The sequence below is a fragment of the Mesoplodon densirostris genome, chromosome 6, assembly GCF_025265405.1.
Source record: "Mesoplodon densirostris isolate mMesDen1 chromosome 6, mMesDen1 primary haplotype, whole genome shotgun sequence".
Lineage (NCBI taxonomy): Eukaryota > Metazoa > Chordata > Mammalia > Artiodactyla > Ziphiidae > Mesoplodon > Mesoplodon densirostris.
The window spans coordinates 39,531,886-39,554,697 of NC_082666.1; the positions used below are offsets into that span (position 1 = coordinate 39,531,886).

Below are 22,812 nucleotides of genomic sequence, written 5' to 3' on the forward strand. Positions count from 1 at the left end.
ACGGCCTTATAGTAAATGCCCATTCAACTCCATTCCTATCACTTGAGCTGTTTGATAATCAAAGGTCAGTTTCCCAAACCTGTATATTCCAGTTGAAATTGTTTATTATAGTTACATTAGCTGTTTAAATATCATGTAAATATATAGTCATTTTCAAATTACCTTTGAATTAGGTGTGAGATTTCTGTAAAACACTAAGAAATTTTCATAAAAATCTAGGATTTTGCATTCTTTCCCAATTTAACTTCTTAGTCCAATTAAAAATTAAAAGTGAAAATAGTGGTGATAGAATTATTGGTGTTGAAACAATCATGGGCACAAATAGACATGAGGAAACTTTTGGAGTGATACATTATTTTTTTTTTTTTTCGGTACGCGGGCCTCTCACTGTTGTGGCCTCTCCCATTGCGGAGCACAGGCTCCGGACGCACAGGCTCAGCCGCTCCGTGGCATGTGGAATCTTCCCGGACTGGGGCACGAACCCATGTCCCCTGCATCGGCAGGCAGACTCTCAAACGCTGCGCCACAAGGGAAGCCCTGGAGTGATATATTATTTTGATTGTGGTACTGCAGTGATCATTTCTTGGGTGCAAATATATGTAAAACTTATCGAATTGTACACTATGAATTTACACAGTTATTGTATGCCAATTATACCTTAATCAAATACATAAACAACACACAAACTTACACACATACACACAACCAACAAAAATTTAATAAGACTGACAAAACCAAATTTTGTGAGGTTATTGAGTAACCATAACTCTGATACACTGCTGACAGGAATGAAAGAAAAGTGTTTCCAAAGTGTCTGTTTCATACAAAACTAAACACACATCACCTTATGACCAAGTAATTCCATTCCTAATTATTTACCCAAGAGAAAGGGATACACAAGAGATTGTTCAAGAAAGTTCTTAACAGTTTTATTTCTAACAGCTAAAAAATGGAAATAGCTCAGGTGTCCATCAGCAGGAGCATGGATAAACAGAATGCAGCATCCATACAACTCAGCAATACTACTCAGCAGTAACAAGAAACAAACTACCCATGCACTCAATAACAAGATGAATCACAAAATATTATGCTAAGTAAAAGAAGCCTTATATAAGAATACATCTGCGGGCTTCCCTGGTGGCACAGCGGTTGAGAGTCCGCCTGCCGATGCAGGGGACACAGGTTCGTGCCCCGGTCCAGGAGGATCCCACATGCCGCAGAGCGGCTGGGCCCGTGAGCCATGGCCGCTGAGCCTGCGCTCCACAACAGGAGAGGCCACAACAGTGAGAGGCCCATGTACCACAAAAAAAAAAAAAAAAAAAAAAGAATACATCTGTATGATCCCATTTATATTAAAAGGCAAAACTAATCTATGATATAAAAAAGCAAAACAATGATGTCTCTTGGGGGTGGCAGGAAGGAACGTGAAGACATCTTCTGGAGTGATAATGCTCTATATCCTGAAAGAGCTTACACAGTTTAGCCAGATTACACAGAGACATGTATTTGTCAAATCTCATGGAATTGTGGGTACATTTAAGATTTCTGCATTTCATTGTAAATCTTACTTCAAAATGAAAAAAAAATAATTATAATTAAATATTGAACCTTGGTAATGATATGCATGTTCAAGTGTTTGGGGATAAAACATACTAATGTATGCCACTTTAAAACTCAACAAAAGATGGTGGGATGGATGGATATGTGAATAAGCCATACATAATGAAATGTTAACAGAATCTAGGTGGTAGGTATGTGGGTATTCATTGTACAATTGTTCCAGCTCTTCTATGTGTTTGAAAAGCTTCATAACAAGATGTTGAGGAAAAATCAGTTTGTAAGGTAGTAGGGATTCCATTTTTTGCATATTTATGTATGTCTGTGTGTTCATCAACATGCACATATGAAGCATATGCATGTATATATTTATGTATGTTGTATATGCAACTATTCCCTTTCAATCAGATCCTTCCAATTCACTTTAAACATACTCAAGTTCCCCCTATCCCCAAATGGTTCAAAACAAACAAAAAAGAAATCCCATCCTCCTTCAGCTACTTAGACTAGGTCGTATAAAGAGATGAGCACACTTCTGGTGTCCATGTCTTCACCTACTCCATTCTGGCTTGTGCCCCCAATACTCCAGCAAAATGGCTCTTACTCAAAGATTTCAATGATTTCCAAGTCAGTAGACCAAATGGATATTTTTAAATCCTCATCCCTTGAAGAATGTAAAATATTAAATTTACCCACTTTTCAATTTGGAATGAGGGAAGCAAACTCTTTTGGTATGTAAAACAAGCATTTTTAAAAAGAAGAGCTCAATTTCATACTACGGCCAAGTTAGAATGTATGAAGGGGAAAACTTAAGGGATGAGATCAGAAAAAAGGAAAAAGAAATGAAGAAGTTACTACTATAGTTCAAAGAGTAATTGCCAATGGTCTATTTTCAGAGAACATTTTCACCTAATTCTACTACATTTTAAATTCTAGTGAACTCATTAACTATTGTTCACATTTCTTCAACTGGGTTAGTCATCCTATCCACAGAAGCTCTTAAATGGAACTCCCCAAACCGCCTATTTATGTAGAAATTATTTTCTGAGTTACAAGAATAATAACCAGAGAACTAGGTCCCCAAGGATCAGATAAATCCTATATGTATCAAAATTAGTACAAAAACTATTTCCTAATCTTGAGAAGGTGAGCCCTCAAAGATATTCATAGCAGCACTGTCATAGCATATAATACAACTCAAAGCCTTCCAATGATTTCAGTGTGTCAGATAATATAAAATTGTGCAGTAAAATCACTTTTAAAATAATCTTATAAAATGTAAAATAAAGGGAATTTCTTTGTGACATGAGCTTCCAAGATGAAAGTTTAATATGAGCCTAAAATGTGCAGAAGAATTTGAATTGTATTTAGTAGGTTTAGGGTGGGGTTTCCCAAATTGCAGGTCACTTTTTGTAGCACCCTCATGTTTCTGATTTTGAAGGTGAACAGGCATTGACTAGTCAATGACATGTGGGAAAGAACATTCTAGCATGGGCAAAAACAGTAAAAGTATATGTAAAGACAGTCACAGAAGGGCTTTATTATTTATTTTCCTTTAATATTCATCTGCATATCTTGGTCACAGATGGTAGTTTCCAAAAGGCTCCTATCTTTATTCTTGGAACCTGTTCTCCTGAGAAAGTAAATTCGTTTATTCCACAAGCAATTATTTAACACCTTCAATGTGCAAGCCTAGAACTATGTGCATTGTCTGAGATTAAAGGAAAACAGATTATGGCTAATAGAAACACACTATGATTACTGAGGGACTTAATTTTACCCTAGCTTTTTACACCAGAGCTTTATACCTAGCTATTATTTGGCTATTTTCAAATGTTAAACTTAATTTTTCACTTACCTTTGAACTCCACTAACAGTGGAGGTGTCATGAAGAATAAAGTAGCTTAAAGTCAATTGTAAAGATGGAAACACAGAAGGACTTAATCACACTAGACAAACACTCCTGAAAATCCAGAGTGATTGCTTAGTATAAAGACTAGGTTCAGAACTCTAATCTTCTTGGATTATAAACCTTTGTGGTACACAGCTTCTGACAAGGCTCCCAATAATCCCCACTTCTTGGTATCCATGACTTTATTTAATGTCCCCCCTTCAGCCCAGTACGGGCTGAACCTCACAACCTGCTTCTAATGATGTGAATATGGCAAAAATGAAGGCTGTCTCTTCTGTGATTAGGTTACAAAAGACCATGACTTCTGTCTCACTAGTGCTCTCTCTTGCCCAATCACTTGTTCTCCCTGTTGAAGCATGCTTCCACACTGTGAGAAGCACCATGAAGAGGCCCATGTGGTAAGGAACCAAGGAAGGGCTTTGCCAATAGCTCACGAGAAACACAGGCCTCAGTCTAAGAACCCACAAGGAAGTGAATCCTGCAACAACCACACAAGCTAGGAAGTGAATCTTCCCTAGTCCAACCTTGAAATAACTGCAGCCTTATGAGAGGCAGAGCCAGAAGACCCAGCTAAATGGTACCCAGATTCTTGACTCACAGAAACTTTAATATGATAAATGTGTATTGTTTTAAGCTGCTACATTTTGGAATAATGTTATTCAGCAATAGATAACTAACATAGAGCCTATCTGCAGAAAAGTATATACATATACAAATTCTGGCACACATTTTAGAGAAATAGGAGGCCTCTCTGAAGCCCACCAACAGAACTCCTAGTGGCCCAGAGATCCCAGACTAAGAAATTTATGCTATGATAAACTCCAACAATATGCACAAAAGGCCTGCAGAAGTCAATTTAACCATGCTATGTAGTTTAACAAATGTCAGAATGCTTTCCTTCCATAAGGTATTACTAAGAAAGTTAAATTACTCTAAATATAATTGATATCTTAGTACTAGTATTACCAAAGGTAAAAACAAGTCAAGTTATACTATAACATCATTTTAAATAATGTATTTCATAGGTACTAAATAAATATTGAGGATAAAATAATGACTAAACACCATCCTTAAGTACTGTGTGAGACAAACACACACACACACACACGAAACAATTATAAGATCTGGGATACAAACAGAAATTTCCATATGGTATCCATTCATGTATGTAATATATATGATATAATATGTATGACTTTATTGAATTTTAATTATAAAGTAATTAAAGTAAATACCTGTACTGTTTTTCCAAGTCCCATGTCATCACCAAGAATACACCCTCTTCCTTGGATGAAGTGTTCATAGAGAAACAGGGCTCCTTCCCTTTGGTAGTCTCTCAAATACCTATTAATAGTATAAGGAATAGAGTCTCCATTTTCAGATAATTGAAAAGCAACAGCAGATGATGGAAATTTTCTGTCTGGGAAATAAGGTTTTTCCAAATCTTCATCATCAAATATAAAATTCCTGGAGCAATCTTTAACAGATTTCACTTCTTGAAGTCTTTTAAGAGGTACTTTCCTTTCTTGAAAATCTGAATATAAGATGACTGCAAATGACTTCCCATTTTCATCCACTGTGATAGATTTTATGCTTGCTTCACAAAGTTTTTCATTATCTGGAGAAGGGGCGAGACATCTTTCTCCTGGATGCCATATATCTATAATAATAAAAGAGAAAATAAACTTGACAAATCTAACTTATAAAGTAATACCTCATTTATCCACTGCTATGAGAAAAAAGTGTTCCTCACATACCCTTTCCAAAGTCTGAAACAAGATAAATTATACTTATAACATGTACAAATATTTTCTGAAAGTATATTTTCCTCAAGTATATTATCATAATAAAGGGTACATAATTTATTTCCAGTTTTTCTCACCTTGGCTGTGTGTCATAATCTCCCCATATATGCTTCGTCTGTTGATTCTGATTCAGTGGATATGGGCCATGGGCATTTGGTTTTATTATTGTGTTTGGTTGTTACTGCTGAATTCAAAAGGTGACTCTGATGCACAGCCAGGATTGAGAACCGCTTATTTAAATATTCATGATGACTCATGAACATTAGGTATAACGTTCATGATATGTTAGAGTAACACTGAATAGGACCTGGTAACAGGTAAGCTAAAATCCTCTGAAGAGCAATGTTTTTGTGATTCTTCTGCCTGCTTTTTTAGTTACTCCATCTCCTTTCTCTGAAGACAGCTGTTTCTTCTCACTGTCAATATTGCTGCTTCTAAAATGTTGCTTGAATCTGTATACAACTAACCAAGGGAATCTCCAACTCAACTAGAGTGATATGTACCAGCTTTGTCGCAGCTTTTTTTCCCTTCTAGGTTTTGAAGAGCCAAGGTTCTTAAAAAAGAGATGAATTCTAAGATCTCTTTCTGCTAAGACTCTATTATTCTTTGAAGAGTCTGACTTGTCTCTATGTACAAATTTATTCTGTGCTTAACTGTAGAGCTTTTTATTTTCTATTCAGAAAATACAGCACTGTGAATGAGGAAGAGGGCCCCTACAGAGTATACTGTTGGTACAATTAAAAGGTACCAAATAGAGGAAATTAAGTAAAAATAATTTCCCAAATGGAATTTCTTATAGCAAGAATCCCAGAGGAATTGTATGGCTACAATTGTAAGGATACTAGGAATTATTTTTCTCACATATTTCTCATTGAGATCATATATCATTGGTAGTTTCCCAGGGACTTCCTAATGATGCTGAATTAGGCTTTTATAACATTCATGATTATAACTAATACATCTATATTCTCTTCAGCAAGAAGAGCTCATTATACTATTCCTCATTAGTTGTTCCTCAAAAGTAAAACCATTCTAATTTTGATTGTTGTTTTTATAAAACAATCAGCAAAAAAATCTGTTCTCCCACTCTAATCTTTGCATCCAAACTGTTTGAGAATTGTTATATTATTCTAAAAGACAAGAGTTTTAATGTGAAAATAAAACCTTTATTCAGGCTTCCCTGGTGGCGCAGTGGTTGGGAGTCCGCCTGCCGATGCAGGGGACGCGGGTTCGTGCCCCGGTCTGGGAGGATCCCACGTGCCACGGAGCGGCTGGGCCCGTGAGCCATGGCCGCTGAGCCTGCGCGTCCGGAGACTGTGCTCCGCAACGGGAGAGGCCGCGGCAGTGAGGGGCCCGCGAACCGCAAAAAAAAAAAAAAAAAAAAAAAAAAAAAACCTTTATTCACTATACAGGGATAAAAAATAGGTTGATGGGCCCTATTTTCATAACAGTACTATTTGAGCCTTAAAATCTACATTAAGCCTTGCAACAATTCTTAATACATTATTTGTTTCACATGCTTTGTCTACCTATCCAGCAAATGCCTTCTAATTTTTAAAGACTTAATTCATTAATTTATTTTTCAACATATATGATTTAACACCAATTATTTGCTAGAACTGTACCACACAGTTAAAATGAAGAAAACCAATGTCAAAAATAATAGTGATTAAACCTTGCTTAGAACGAGTCTTTCCAAATCTCATTAAAAGGCCATCATTGTCTAACCAACTTTTCAAGGTAGAAAACTTTTAGTCAGTCTTTATTCCTCTTTTTATATTAGTCCCTACATCCTCTCCATCAGAATGTCCTGCTGGCTCTCCCTAAAAAAGAAAAAAAAAAAAAAGTATCACTTTCCTCCATGCCACCATCACTTTAAAACAACTGTTGGTAAACTTTTTCTGTAGAGTCAGATTTTAGCTACTTGTTATTTTACATCTTGCAGGCTATACTGGCTCTTGCCCTTGTAACACAAAAGTAGCCACAGACACATAAACAAATGGGTATGGCTGTGCTCCAGTAAAACTTTATCTACAAAAAAACAAGTGTCAGGCTGAATTCAGCCTTGACTGTATTTGCCAAACTTTGGCTTTCTCCTAAGTTACTGCTACAGACTCCATTCTCTATTCTCCATTCTCTCTGCTGACACTATTTCCCTCTACAATCCATTTTCCACATAGCAGCAATAGTGACTATTTAAGAATATAAATTATTAGTAAATCTTTAATATCTTTTAATAATGACCCACTGCACAAAGAATAAAGTCCAAGCTCCTTACTATAGCCTATAAGACCCTGTATGATCTTCCTCTACTTACCTCTCCAACTTAATCTATCAATTTTTCCCTTGACTCAAGCATATTAAGCAGGTCTTTTCTCAGGTGTTTTTATGTCATCGCCTCAGAGATTTTATCTCAGACCACCTTATTTAAAGTACGGAACCCCACTATCCTGTACTATTTTATTGCCTCTATAGCACATATCACAATGTTTAATTATCACGTTCACTTTTTTTAATCTGCCTCTCTCACTAGAGAATAATATCTTTTCCAAGAAAATGTCTGTATTCTTCAAAATTTTATCCCCAGGACCAGCACACAGTAGGCACTCAATAAATGAGCTGAATTTATTAACAAAAACACATCCATGATCTCATAGAACCTTGACATCTAATGAGAGAGACAAATACTCAAAAGTTCACACACATGAAATTGCTTTAAGTGCTTTGGCAGAACAGAGTGCTGTAAGAAACAGGTACTGAGGAAACAGTTTAAAAAGTAAGGAGATCTAGGGGCTTCCCTACTGGCGTAGTGGTTGAGGGTCCGCCTGCCGATGCAGGGGACGCAGGTTCGTGCCCCGGTCCGGGAAGATCCCACATGCCGTGGAGCGGCTGGGCCCGTGAGCCATGGCCGCTGAGCCTGCATGTCCGGAGCCTGTGCTCCGCAACGGGAGAGGCCACGGCAGTGAGCGGCCCGCGTACAGCAAAAAATAAATAAAATAAAATGAAATGAAAAAAGTAAGGAGATCTAAGAAGAGAATGTCAGAGGGCACATATAGCATGTGCAAAATCCTCATGGGCTTCACACAACTTACAGAAGTCTATTTGGTTCCTGAGTTTGGGTAATTTCTAGAACTAAATATTAATAGATTCAGTTAAGTTTGAGCAGGGCGATTATCTCTCAGTATTCAAACTCCAGAACAAATAGCTTAAATTAGGGTGATTTCCTTTTGGACTGAATAGGGGTAAGGCTCCTTTTGATCTGGTCCCTGTGTTCCTCTTTAACTTCATTTCCTCCCTCTCTCCTGATTTCATTCCAAACTGGCCTCCTTGCTATTCCTCAATCATGGTAAGCATACTCCCACCTTAGTCCCCTGAGATTTCTCTTCCTTCCGCCAACGGTCCTCCTAAATACCAAAGTGACTGATTCTTTCACTTCATTCAGGGTTCTGTTCAAATGGCATTTCCTCAGAGGTATCTTCTCTGACCACCCAATTTAACATAGCACTCCCCGCCACTCTCTCTTCCTTCACCCTGCTTGATTCCATTTTCAGAGAAAAATATGAACTGTCTGTTATTGTTTATCTCAACTTAAATATAAGCTCCCCAGAGCAGGGACTTGTGTTCACTGCCATATTCTGGGCACCTAGGACAATGTTTGAAACTCAAATACTTGTCAAATTAACAAATATTTATATATAGCTAACATTTTGAGGGCTTATGTGTGCCAGGCATGCAATTTAGATGTAGTAGTTCATTTAAGCCTCACAGCAACCCTTCATGTAAGTAATATTATTAGTTCCGTTTTACAAATGTTGAAACAGATAAAGGTTAACCATGGTCACACAGCTAGAAAGTGCAGAGCCTGGATTTGAACCAAGCTATTTGAACTTGTAACTACAATGCTGTACCAGTTCACACATGAATGAACAATTCCTTGGAACTGAGTAGCCCTGCCCCTTTTAAATGAGGTATGAGCATTCCAGTTACTATAATCTCCACTCAGCAGCTTCATCCATTTATTTCACCTGCCAGTTTTCTATAGGTATTTATATTTGTGGTCGCTGAGTTATAGTGTCATCAATTCCTAGCCATCAGAGCTGAGGCTTGTTACTTAAACGTCTCTGAACTTTAGTTCTGAATCCCTCATCTATTTAATGAGATCAATATCTTCCAAAAAGGAAAACATGTACATAAACAATTAGCATATTTCTGGGCACAGAACAAGCACTCAATATCTGGTAGCTTTTGTTATGTCACTATTAATAATGAAAGCTATTAATTTAGGGGCAAGAAGCCATCCCAGATGACTTGTGGCAGATAACCATACCCTCCTTAAACCCTCTCTTGGTGACCCATTAAAGGTGATCCTGACTCAGTACATCATATATTAAGCTCTTTGTGTAATAAACTGAATGAAATATCTCAACCTTTATTCACCTACTTAATAACAAATTTACCATTCATTAAGAACTGAGGCATACAAGAACAGAGAATAAAAATACCAAGCATGTACTTAGGGTTTATTATGAGCCAGACACTGGGTCACATAAATGCTTTAACACCATCTCATTTAATAATCACAAGAACTCACTCAGCAAAGATCTCAGTTTTACAGACGAAGAAACCACCCAAAGTTGCTCAGCAAATGACTGTCAGAGCCAGCACTAGATCCCAAGGCAGTCTGACTTCAGAGTGCAGGTTCTCAACTCTGAATCACAAAGAACTGTCCCAGCCCTAGAGGTGGTTCACAATCTCCAGCTGTCACTCACAGGAGCCACAGAGTAAAACCCCAACCCCAAGGGAACTGGCAGGAACAGGTCCAACCCTACGCAGTAAAGACAGTTGTCTGGGGAGAGAGGGGAGCTCGGAGCTTATACCTTTGCTGTCGGTTTCCGCGCGGGGCTTCGGGACAGAGAGATCCATCTGGCCAGGGGGAAGGGCCTGGCAGCCTGGTTGCTTTTAACACCTGACAGGCGGCGGAGGACCGCCAGGAGGAGGCTGGCGGGCGGACGGCGGCCAACTCCACCTGCCGCCGCCCTCTGTACATCGCCCCCCGACCCCCGAAGCCCGACGTCACGGGACGAGAGGGAGCAAAGGTGGAGCCTGACAGGGTCCCGGGAGAAGGGCCGGTGGCGTTCGAGACAGCGGCAGAGCCGGAGGGCGCTGTGGAAGCTGGCAAGGCGGCGCTCACCTAATCGTCTGGGGCTCCGCCGCCGGGGGAGGACAACAAACAGGTAGGTCGACCCCCTAACCTCCCTCGCAGTAACAGGCCTCCCTCTGGGACCCACCACAACTTCCAGCCCTGACTCGGAAAATCCCGCGAGAACTGGCTCCCGAACTGTTTTCGGGATCTCGCGAGAACAAAATCTTGGTTGACATGGGCGGAGCGATCTTCTGGCCGTCTTTCCTCTAGGAAACCGGTAACACAAAGATCCGCGATAGTTGCAAGTATCGCGAAGTTTGATATCGCCTGGTAGCCTGCTGCGGCTCTTGCGGTTGCCGAGAGAGGCAGAAAGATGCTCGTGGGCGTGAACCTGCGGCGGGTCTTCTAAGGGCCGGTAAGGAGGACGGCGGCCTGGCAGGAGACCGTCGTCCCCGCGATCGTATCTTGTGGCTTATATTAGGCGCTTGGTTCCTTCGTCGAGTTGCCGGACGCCCAGGGACTTTAGGAGGCGAGCGGTTCCCGCTTGGAGTGCCGCCTCAGCCGTGTGGACACCGACGGCTCAGGACACCCAGAGGAGGCATATTTTCTTAGGCCATATACTAAAATGTAGTAAGTTATAAATAACTTCTCTAAGTACAAAACCTGCATCGCATGCCCTAAGTAGAAGGCAAAGGTAAAGATACTGTGAAAACTTGAAAGTGTTTTTTCGTGTACCATCCCAAGTTACCAGTGGTTTGTATAACACGTTATGGGTGAACACTAAGCAAACCATCAGGCTGTTTTGGTAAGCATCTTCAGGGCAGCATACCACTCAGGAATTAATGAATACTGCTCATCTAATACTTTTCCAGACGTTGTATGTAGATTGATCCAAAAATGCTTCATCACATGTTAAAATGTTTTTGTGTGCTGTAGGATATTTCATTGAAGTAGATTAGCCTGCATGGGCCTGTATTAGTTTCCTATGGCTGCTGTAACAAATTATCAAACACTTAATGGCTTAAAACAGCATAAAAGTGTTATCTTATAGTTCTGTAAGTCAGAAGCCTTACATTGGTCTCATTAGGCTAAAATCGAAGTGTCAGCTGGGTTGCCTTCTTTTCTGGAGGCTCTGCAGAGTATGTTTCCTCGCCTTTTCCAGCTTCTAGAGGCTATACACATTCCTTGGCTCATGGACACCCTTCTGTCTTCAAAGCCAGCAATGTTGCATCCCTCTGACCTTTCCATAGTCACATCTCCCTTTAATTGCAGCAGGGAAAGACTATTTGATTTTAAGGGCTCACATGATAAGACTGGGTCCCCCAATAATCCAGAATAATCCTCCCATATCAAGGTCTATACCCTTTTTCACATCAACAAAGTCCCTTTGCCATATAAAGTAACATATTCATGGGTTCCAAGGATTAGGATGTGAATATCTTTGGTGGATCATTATTCGGCCTACCACAGGGTCTTAATGAGAAAAACTATATGGCTATTTGCTCTGTAAATAGGTATCCATTCTTTGACAGATACTAAAACTTAGTGTGTTTTCATAAAATGCTTCATCTAGAATAGCACTTGTTTCTGTTTACCAGCAGGTAAAAATTTTGTATGGAAGAGAAACATCTAATTCATCCATTATGTTGGTCCTCACACATGGTTAAGAGGTTAAGTCATTTAACCCCACTGCTTCAGTGTCCTCACCCATGACAGATTAATAATAGGGTTATTGTAAAAATTAAATAAAATAAATAAAACACCTAAAACAATGCCTAGTCACAGTAAGGATTTAGTATTGCAATATACTATTGTTATCAATAGAATGCATCCACTTGAAAGTTGAATTCTGCATAGCCATTTCTTCAACTTAATATTTTGGCTAATCGTTGATAGTACATTATTAATTAGATTAGAATTTTAGACTAGATTCTAACTTAAACACCATGGATTATAAGGCATATTTTCTAGGTGTAGCTGAAAAAAACTCATTATAATTGTTACTCTTGATTTTAACATGCATCTTGATATTGGAAATTCTAAAATGTAGGGAAAAATCTTCTTGGAATTGGAATTGATGAAATATATCTGTTTTACTTAAATTCTGTTCACATTGTCCCTAAAATCAATAGCAATTGGAAATTTCAATCAAGCTTACTTTTTTTTTTCTGCAACTATCAGAGAAGAAATTTGATTTTTTTCCCCTATTGAAATGACTAGTTGTGTAATGTCTTATTTTTTAATGTTGTCTTATTTTTCCAGAGGTCCACTGATTTAAGATGTTCATTTCTAAAGAGCTAACCTCTAAATAGGAGTGAGTAGACAAATCACGTAGAAGTAAACATTGATTTAAATGAAAGAGATCATCTGGCTGATGGAATACTCTTGTGACTAACAGAAGTGAAGGGGGCCTCAATTTCTGAGTGTTTCTTATTTAATCTCACCACCATGGTTATGATACATGGTGAAGCGAAATAATCATGACATAAAATATGTTTTAGTGACTTACATGCCTCACAAAATTAGACATCCTGAAACATTCCTTCCCCCATTTAACAGTAGCTTTTGTCTGAGCCCATTAGAGTGACATCCTTGTCTAGGTGCTGATATTGTAAGCATCCAACACTGTAAAACTGCACTGCAAAGTGAAATTGAAAACCTTGCAAAATATTCAGGAATTACCAAAAGTCAATAAAAATGATATTGGATAACTAAGTTGGATGCAAAACCATTGGCAAAGTATGATCTAGCAAAATTAAGCCTGTAAAATATACAAAAAGAGAAAAAACACAGATGATGATAGCATGGGCATTTCAAAAGAGTATTACTTGATTATCAAAGAGGCCCTTGAGAAAGAGGATTAAACCTTTTAATATTTTACAAAAAAGTAGTCTTTATATTCACACTGCAGAAGTCAAATATGAATCTATCTGTGGTTCATAGACCTCCAAAATTGTGAGTTAATCCAGCAAAAAGGCTCAAAAAAAATAGGTATGTGTCTTAGTCCATTTCAGTTGCTATGACAAAATTCCACAGACTGGGTAGCTGTGGATAAACAGCAGAAATTTATTTCTCACAGTTCTGGAGGCTGGAAAGTCCAAGATCAATGTGTCAGCATGGTAGTATTCTGGTGAAGGCCCTCGTCCAGTTCATAGCTGGCCCTTTCTTGCTGTGTCCTCACGTGGTGGAATGGGCTAGAGAGCTCTGTGGTATCTCTTTTTTAAGAGCATTAATCCTGTTAATGAGGGCTCCATCTCATGAACTAATCACCTCCCAAAGACCTCACCTTCTAAAACCATCACAAGGGGCATTAGAATTTCAACATATGAGTTTTGAGGGGACACAAACATTCAGACCATAGAAGTATGAAAACATAAGACAGCATAAGAAATTGAGTCTCAGAGTTTTAGTTAGCTGATTTTAGGTTGTAGCATTTCTCCCCTGATACAGTTTTCCAGCCATTGTATCAAGGGGGAGAAAGGAAGAACAGATGAGAGCAGGGTAGAGATGATAGAAATAGATGTGTTCTTGTTTGCCAATAAGTAACCTAAACCTTAAAGTTTAAAAGTCAGTGTTATGCAACAGTGTAAATGTACTTAATACTACTGAACTGTAGACTTTAAAATGGTGAAGAAGGTAAATTTCATGTAATATATATTCTTTTACTCTCATTAAAAAACAAAACAAGGGCTTCCCTGGTGGTGCAGTGGTTGAGAGTCCGCCTGCCGATGCAAGGGACACGGGTTCGTGCCCCGGTCCGGGAAGATCCCACATGCCACGGAGCAGCTGGGCCCGTGAGCCATGGCCGCTGAGCCTGCACGTCCGGAGCCTGTGCTCCACAATGGGAGAGCCCAGAACAGTGAGAGGGCCGTGTACCGCAAAAAAAAAAAAAAAAAAAAAAACTTGGGTCAACAAAAGGACAATTTGATTCTTGAGTCAAGTGTAGTGAAAGATATATAGTGAATGGCAGGTTAGTGTTAGGAATGTGATGAGCATTATTACCTCTTGAACCTTCACCAATGCTGTTTTTACTTCATAGACTCATTATATATTAGAACTTGAAGAAATTTAAGGGATTCCTTGATCCTGTGCTTTAATTTAAAGACAAGAAAATAGTTTTGAGAAATGTTAGGTTATTTGCCCCTGGTCACAAATAACAAATAAAATCAGGACTAGAACATGATTCCTGATACTCATTGCAATATGATAGGTATACAAAAATATTTCACAGAAGATACTTTTAGATTTGAAAACTTAAATCCTGTGATTCAATTTCATGTAATATTTCATATCACGTCACATAGTAAGCCTAACAAATCAGCAACAAAACACGAGGAACTGCAGGTTGAAATAATTTTATAAAAATACTCAAAATGCATAGCAGACCTTGCAAAAAAAAAGTATGTAAGATACTCATAGGCCAAAAGTAAGGAGGGAGGTGAAAGCTAGCTGATTTAGCTGGCACTTATACCACTGCTGTCCTGGAAGCATCTGCGCATCTCAGTTACCAAAAGGTCTGAATTTTAACAGTTTTGTGGGGACAGAAGACATGGTCTTAAGCTCTCATAAGGTCCCAAATTGGAACTGAGGCTCTCATTTGAAATCAGAACCTTGAAAGGTAACATCCTCAGTGAAACAGTGGGCTAGAAGAAAACTCTGGAGAGCAGAAAAGAGGGAGGATGAAGAAGAGAGACTTGTTTTTCTTGGCATGGGCTCTTTGGACAGGGTGTGTGTGTGTGTGTGTGTGTGTGTGTGTGTGTGTGTGTGTGTGTGTGTGTGTGTGTGTGTGTATGTGTGTGTGTGTGTGTGTGTGTGTGTGTGTGTGTGTGTGTGTGTGTGTGTGTGTGTATTTCCTCTGACATTTTGAAACCACAGCCATGCCCCCAAATGGATTACAATTTGAATTCACATAATCTGCATGATCTAGGAAACCCCAAGCCATGATAATAGCATAATGTAGTGCCAGTTTAATTACATCCAGGTTGGGAGAAAGAAAATAGCATATCCTTTCTAAAAGAAAACATGTTGAAACAAAGATCCCTCAAAATTCTCAGAGATAAAGCCCTATAAAACAGTTCACAGTCCCCAAACTGTAAAACACAAAAATGAGCCACCATGAACAAAAGCCAGTAGGACAAACATGCAACAAAGATAGACCCTTAGTAGTTTCAGTTATGAGAAGTATTAGATAAAAGTTTGTGTGTGTGTGTGAATAGATAAAATACATACTGATATTTTAAAAAATGAAACTGAGAACATGAGAAAGAGAAAAGACACAGTCAAAAAACAGCAAATAGATTTTTTTAAAAGGACTAGAACTTTTGGAAGTGACAATTTTAATTATTGAAATTTAAAACTCAATATTAAGTTAAATGGCAGGTCAAACACAGCATAATATACCATATAACATAGGGAACTATGTTCAGTATCTTGTAATAACCTATAATAGAAAAGAATCTGAACTGATTTTGCTGTACACCTGAAACATTGTAAATCAACTATAGTTCAAAAAAAATAAAAATTTAAAAATACAAAATTAAAAAAATAAAAGCAGAGTGGACATATCCCCCCTCCCAAAAAAAAGAAAGAAAAGAAAAAACCCTAATAGAGAATTCATGACCTGTAAGATCTAAAGAAATGACCCCAAATGCAGGACAAAATGTCAAGTAGAGGGAAAGTACAAAAGAAAGGTTAAGAAAAATGGAGGCTAGAATTGGATTTCCAGAAGTAATGAATAGAGAGAATGAGGAAAGAAAATTTTCAAAGAAATGATAGCTGAAATCCTCAGATTCAGGAAGCACAATAAATTGGGTGCAATATTAAAAAAAATATATGCCAGTAGTTGCACACATTGAAGTAAAATTACAAAAGAAAGTAACAAAGAGTCTTGAAAGCAGCCATTAGAAAAGACAGGTTACCTATAGAATAGAATGACAATTTAACTGATAACACTAGACTTCTCAATATTAGAAAGGAAGCCAGGAGACAATGGGATAGTAACTTCAAAGTGCAAAAAGAAAATAACTGTCAACCTAGAACTTCATAGTCTGCTACACTATAGTGAGTGCAAAATAAGAATATTTTCAAACAATCAAAAGTATAAAACCAGTGGACTCTCACTACAGGATCTTTTTAAGGACTTTGAACTCAGAAAACATCTGAAATGTAAGAAGAATGATTAGCCTAAAAAAATTAGCAAACAATCATTAACTGTGTAAAACTATAATAATGATGTAATTTAAATATGTAAAAAATAAAGGAAAATTAAAATGCTGGACAAAAAACTTGAAAATGTGATAACAATGAAAGAATCTAAGGTGTTTAAGATGTTTCTGTTGGAAAAGAGGAGAGTAGAGATACTGATGATTTTTTTTGTTTTTTGCGGTACGCGGGCCTCTCACTGCTGTGGCCTCTCCCGTGGCGGAGCACAGGCTCCGGACACACAGGCTCAGGGGCCATGGCTCACCTGATGATTTTTACTAAGCGAAATATTCACATTAAATGTCAGGGTATATGTAATGAAATATTAAAGGAACATATAAGTTCTTAATAAAAAAGTGGATAATAAAAATCAATCCAATACAAAGCAGGAAAGGAGAAAAATAAAGCAAAAGCATGATTAATAGCTCAAAATAATAAAAATTATCCATATATTTTAGTAAAAGCAATAAATGTGTTTAAAAGATTAATTTTCCTGGTAAAAGGTACTTTCTGATTGGATAAAAACTAAATCCAGCTGTATGTCAGTTACAATACATACTCTTAAGAAAGTAAAGACAAGGCTGAAAGTAAAGTAAAAAGATAGAGAAATAGTAGAGGGAAAAAACAATTAGAATAGCTCAGAATATTAATATCAGACAATACAAGCTTTAATGTGAAAAGCCTTAAGGACAAAGAAATTAGCCACAGAAATTATAAAAGGCATAGTTTACCAAGGAGATAAAAAAAGATCTCTACTTATAACCACCTACCAATAGTCTCAAATATATAAAAGTTGTCAGAATTTCAAGGAGTAACTTGTAAGGCCATAAACATTGTAGAAATTTTTAATATTCTTCACAGTAATTGTCAGATTAAAAAAGTAGAATCAAGCCACACAATTAACTGTCTTGATCTAATGGACATATATAGAGTACTCTATTTTATTATTAGAGAATAAACATCTTCACAAGCACATAGGGAACATTTTAAAAAATTGACTATAAACTATGTCATAAAATAAGTCTCAACAACTTTCCAGCAGTCTGCTTCAGACAGATCATGTTCTCTAGTCCCATGAATTAAGTCAAATCAATATTTCAAAAATATTTTTAAAAGATGATATATTTGGAAATTTAAAAACACTTCTAAACTTATGGGTCAGAGAAAAAAATCATGATGGAAATTAGATAATAAATATGTAATAATTAAAAGGAACAAGTTATAAGACTTCTTCAGCTGAGGCCCTAAAATGACAAACCTCACATTTAATGTGAGATAGTCTTCCATATAAGATTTCCAAAGGAAGTCAACAACATAGATTTTATGATCCTAATTCCTCATCTACATTGAGCATATGAAAGTGTTGGATGGAAGGGATTAGAGGATGGGAATGGGAGGTTAGAGGAAGAGAAGAAAATGTTTTTGATAGAGCTATTGCAGAGCTAAGTTCCACACCTCAAGACAAGCAAAAGGAGCTTCAGAGGAATCACTTGGAATATTTAATATGCATCCCTTGGAATATTTGGAACATGGTGGACTATTTGACTCAAACCTTAAGAATCTGAAGGGCAAGTGTTATGGCTGGCTAACTGCTCTGAAGTTGAGTAAGAAAGTTTAATGTGTTTGGGGCCACCTTACTCCCAGAGTTTATTGTGACAAAAGGATGTACATTTCCTCAAGATGTAGGTCTTAGGTGAGAGAAAGCCAGCAGAGACTTCAAGATGACCCCAAAAGGGGACCTGGGACAGCTGGATACATAGGGATAAAACAGTGACCCTGAAGAATACAGGAAAGCACCCTATGAAAGACATCCAAGGAAGGCCTCTGCACTCTCATGGCAGTACTGGTTTAAAAGACCTTTCCTGTGTCTTAATTTTTCTCCTTTTCCCAAACAATTCTGGAAAAGTCAGAGCAGCCTAGTAAGTATGAGAGAAAGACAGAAACGTATATAAAAGTAGTAATCACCCCTACTTTTTCCACTGCAACAACTCACCTGCAGCATGTGTAAGCTCTGCTAGCAGAAGAACTTTAAGTTTAAATGAGTATTGAATTCTGAATTTTAATATTACAGTGGACCTATTAACTATCAAACCAAGACTTTTTGCTTATTTGTCTAGTGGCTAGAAGTGACCACAGGATTTTTTATTATTGAGAGAGACCAGAAGATTAATGTGATTTCTCTGTACCCTTCCTTTTAAGGGTATGGAGAAAAACTAGCCCTCCAAGTGGGTTTGAATGAGCAGTGTAACAAATAAGTGAACTTATATTCTGATTTCCTCTCAGGAGTCTTGCTGTTTCAGTATCCATTAGAACTCAATAATAATAGAAATACTGCATATCAAAGTTTATGAGAAATTCATACTGAGGGGGACACCATCAAGAAGACCAAAATACACACTTGTGGGAGTCCCAGAGGAGAGAGAGAGAAAGAGACAGAATATTTGAAGAAATAATCGCTGAAAATGTTCCAAATTTTGTGAAAGACATGAATAGAAACACCCAGGAAGCTCAACAAACTCCAAATAAGATGAATGCAAAGAGGTCCATACCAAGACACATTATAATTAAACTTTCAAAAGCTAGTGCCAAAGAGAGAATCTTGAAAGCAACAAGAGAGAGGCAAATCATCACATACAAAGGATGCTCAAAATTATCAGTATATTTCTCATCAGAAACTTTGGAGGCCAGAAGAGAATTGGCTGATATATTCAGAGTGCTAAAAGGAAAAACTGTCAACCAAAGAGCCTATATCTGCCAAAACTGCCCTTCAGAAGTGAAGGGAGAAGTTAAGGCAGTGCCAGAGAAACAAAAGCTAAGAGAGTTTGTGACCACTAGACCTGCCCTGCATTAAGTGCTCAAGGGATTCCTGTATAGTGAAATGAAAGGACACTAGACAGCAACTTGAAGCTGTATAGAAAAATGTAGAAATCAGTAAAGGTAACTACATGGGAAATTATAAAAGCTAGTATTATAACAATGGCTTGTAACTGTATGTTTTGTTTTCTACACGATTTATGAGACTAATACATTTAAAGAAAACAACTCTTCGTGTAAAAGCTAGTATTACTGTAACTTTGGTTTGTAAGTCCAAAAGTTTTCTGCTTAATTTAGGAGATTAATTATTATTATTTGTCTATGTTTGCGTACATAACAATGTATAAACATGTCATTTTGTGACACCAAAAACCAAAAGGGATAAGGACAGAGCTGTAAAGGAGCAGAGTTTTTGTATATTATTGAAATTAAGCTGGTATAAATTCAAGTTAAAGTGTTAAAACTTTAGGATGTTAAATGTAATTCCCATGGTAACCACAAAGAAAATAGCTGTAGAATATACACCAAAACAATAAGAAAAGAATTTAAACATTTCACTAGAAAATAAAAATCATTTAAACACAAAAGAAGACAGAAATGCAGGAAATGAGGGACAAAATAGCTATACAGCATATAGAAAACAAATAGCACAATGGCAGGAGTAAGTCCTTCCTTGTCAGTAATAACTTTAAATGTAAATGGGTTAAACTCTCCAGTCAAAAGTTGAGGAAAGAGGGCTTCCCTGGTGGCGCAGTGGTTGAGAGTCCTCCTGCCGATGCAGGGGACATGGGTTCGTACCCTGGTCTGGGAAGACCCCACATGCCTCAGAGTGGCTAGGCCCGTGAGACATTGCCGCTGGGCCTGCGCATCCGGAGCCTGTGCCGCAACAGGAGAGGCACAACGGTGAGAGGCCCGCGTACCACACACACAAAAAAAAAGTTGGAGAAAGAGATTGGCAGAATGGAGAAAACAACATGAACCAGTTACATGTTGTCTACAGGAGACTCGTATGAGATCCAAAGACAAACAGTTAAAAGGGAAAGGATGGAAAAAGACATTTCATGCAAAGAGTAAACAAAAGAGATCTGGGGGAAGCCATGCTAATATCAGAGAAAGTAGACTTTAAATCAAATAAGTTATAAGTGACAAAGAAGGACATTATATATTAATAAGAGATTAAACACAGCAAGAAGATATAACAATTATAAACATTTATGTACCTAATGACACACTATCAAAATATGAAGCAAAAACTGACAGAATTGAAGGGAAAAACAATTCAATAATAATAGTTGGAGACTTTAATACCCCACTCAAAATAATGGATAGAACAATAAGACAGTAGATAGGTAAGAAATAGAGGATTTAACACAATAAACTAACTAGGTCTAATTGACATACAGAACAATCTACCCAACAACAATAGCACACACATTCTTCTCAAGTGCAGATGAGACATTTTCCAGGATAGACCATATTTTATGCCACAAATTAAGTCTCACAGATTTAAAAATATATATATCAACAAAGTAAAAAGTATCTTCTCTGACTACAATGGGATGAAGTTAGAAATCAATAACAAAAGTAAACCTGGAAAATTCACAAAATTGTGGAAACTAAACAGTACACTTTTAAGCAACCATGGATCAAAGAAAAACAAGGGAAATTAAAAAATACTTAGAGACTAATGAAAACAAAAACATAATGTACCAAAACTTATGGTATGCTGCAAAAGCAGTGCTAAGCAGGAAATATACAAAAAGAAGAAAACTCCCAAATCAACAACTTTAACTTTACAATTTAAGGAACCAGAAAAAAAACAAACAAAACCCAAAGCTAGCAGGAGGAAGGAAGTAATAAAAATTAGAGCAGAGACAAATGAAATACAGAATAGAAAAACAATAGAGAAAATCAATGAAAACAAAAGTGATTTTTAGAAAAGACCAACAAAATTGACAGACCATTAGCTAGAAGAACTAAGAAAAAAGAAGGCTCAAATTACTAAAATCAGAAATAAAAGTAGACACATTACTAGAAATCTTACAGAAATAAAAAGGATTATGAGAGTACAATTAATGGTATGCCAAAAAAATTGAATAACCCAGATGAAATGGACAAATTTCCCAGAAATATAAAACTAACCAAAACTAAATCACAAAGCAATAGAAAATCTGAGTATACCTATAACCAGTAAGGAGATTGAATCAGTAATCAAAAATCTGCCAACAGAGAGAAGTCCTGGACCTGAGGGTTTCATTTGTGAATTCTCTCAAACATTTAAAGAGGAATTAATACTAATACTTCTCAAACTTTTATAAAAAATTGAAGAGGAGGGAACACTTCCTGGTTTATTCTGTGAGGCCAGCATAACCTAATACCAAAGCCAGGTAAGACATTACAAGAAAAGAAAACTACAGGCCAAATCCCTATGAACACTGATGCAGGAATCAACAAAATACTAGCAAACAGAATTCAGCAGCATGATAAGTAGAATTTATTCCTGGAATGCAAAGGTGGTTCAACATATAAAATTTGATCAATGCAATATGCACATGAATAAAAGGAAGGATAAAACCCCACATGATCAACTCAATGAATGCAGAAAATTATTTGACATCCTTTCATGATAAAAACACTCAACAAACTAAGGATAGAAGGAAACTACTTCAATGTAATAAATTTGATTTATGGAAAACCTACAGTTAACAACACATTCAATGGTGAAAGACTGAACACTTTTCCTCTAAGATTAGTAACAAGGTAAGGATGCCCATTTTCACCACTTCTATTCAACATAGTATTGGAAGTTCTAGTCAGAGTAATTAGGCAAGAAAAAGAAATACAAAGCATTCAACTTGGAAAGAAAGAAGTAAAATTATCTGTTTGCAGATGATATTACATGTAAAAAAAGACTACACACACACCCATACAAAAGCTGTTAAAATAAATGAATTCAGCAAAATAGCAGAATACAAAGTCACTAAGTAAAAATCAGTTGTATTTCCATACACAAACAATAAATAATCTGAAAGGGAAATTATAAAACATTTCCACTTAGAATTGTATCAAAACTAAGAAAGTACTTAGAAATTAACTTAACCAAGGAGATGAAAGACTTATACACTGAAAACTACAGAACATTCCTGAAAAAAATTAAAGCAGAAAAAATAAATGGAAACACATCCCAAGTTCATGGATTAGAAAACTTAATATTGTTAAGATTTAGTACTACCCAAAGCAATCTACAGATTCAATGTAACCCTTAGAAGAGTCCCAATGATTTTTTTTGCAGAAATAGATAAACCCATCCTAAAATTCAGATGAAATCTCAAGCACCTAGAATATCCAAAAATAATCTGGAAAAAGGAGAAGAAACCTGG

At 37.1% G+C, this 22,812-nt stretch overlaps 1 protein-coding gene across 7 annotated transcripts in view; it reads right to left on the bottom strand.

Moving 5' to 3' along the window:
- Window positions 1-10,579, bottom strand: part of ERCC6L2 (ERCC excision repair 6 like 2) — a 139,854-nt gene extending 129,275 nt beyond the window's left edge. For 3 of the 7 annotated variants that reach the window (XM_060101567.1, XM_060101566.1, XM_060101562.1), the window contains exons 1-2: window positions 10,152-10,579; window positions 4,705-5,129 (exon numbers count right to left, since the gene is read on the bottom strand). In XM_060101567.1, coding sequence (XP_059957550.1) covers window positions 4,705-5,129; window positions 10,152-10,197 — 471 coding nt within the window. In that variant the 5' untranslated portion in view covers window positions 10,198-10,579. Of the gene's footprint in view, window positions 1-4,704; window positions 5,130-5,351; window positions 5,555-6,949; window positions 7,098-10,151 lie in introns of those variants that run through there. The other 4 variants (XM_060101564.1, XM_060101563.1, XM_060101568.1 and 1 more) reach the window with 4 other exon arrangements.
- Window positions 10,580-22,812: the final 12,233 nt, after the last annotated feature.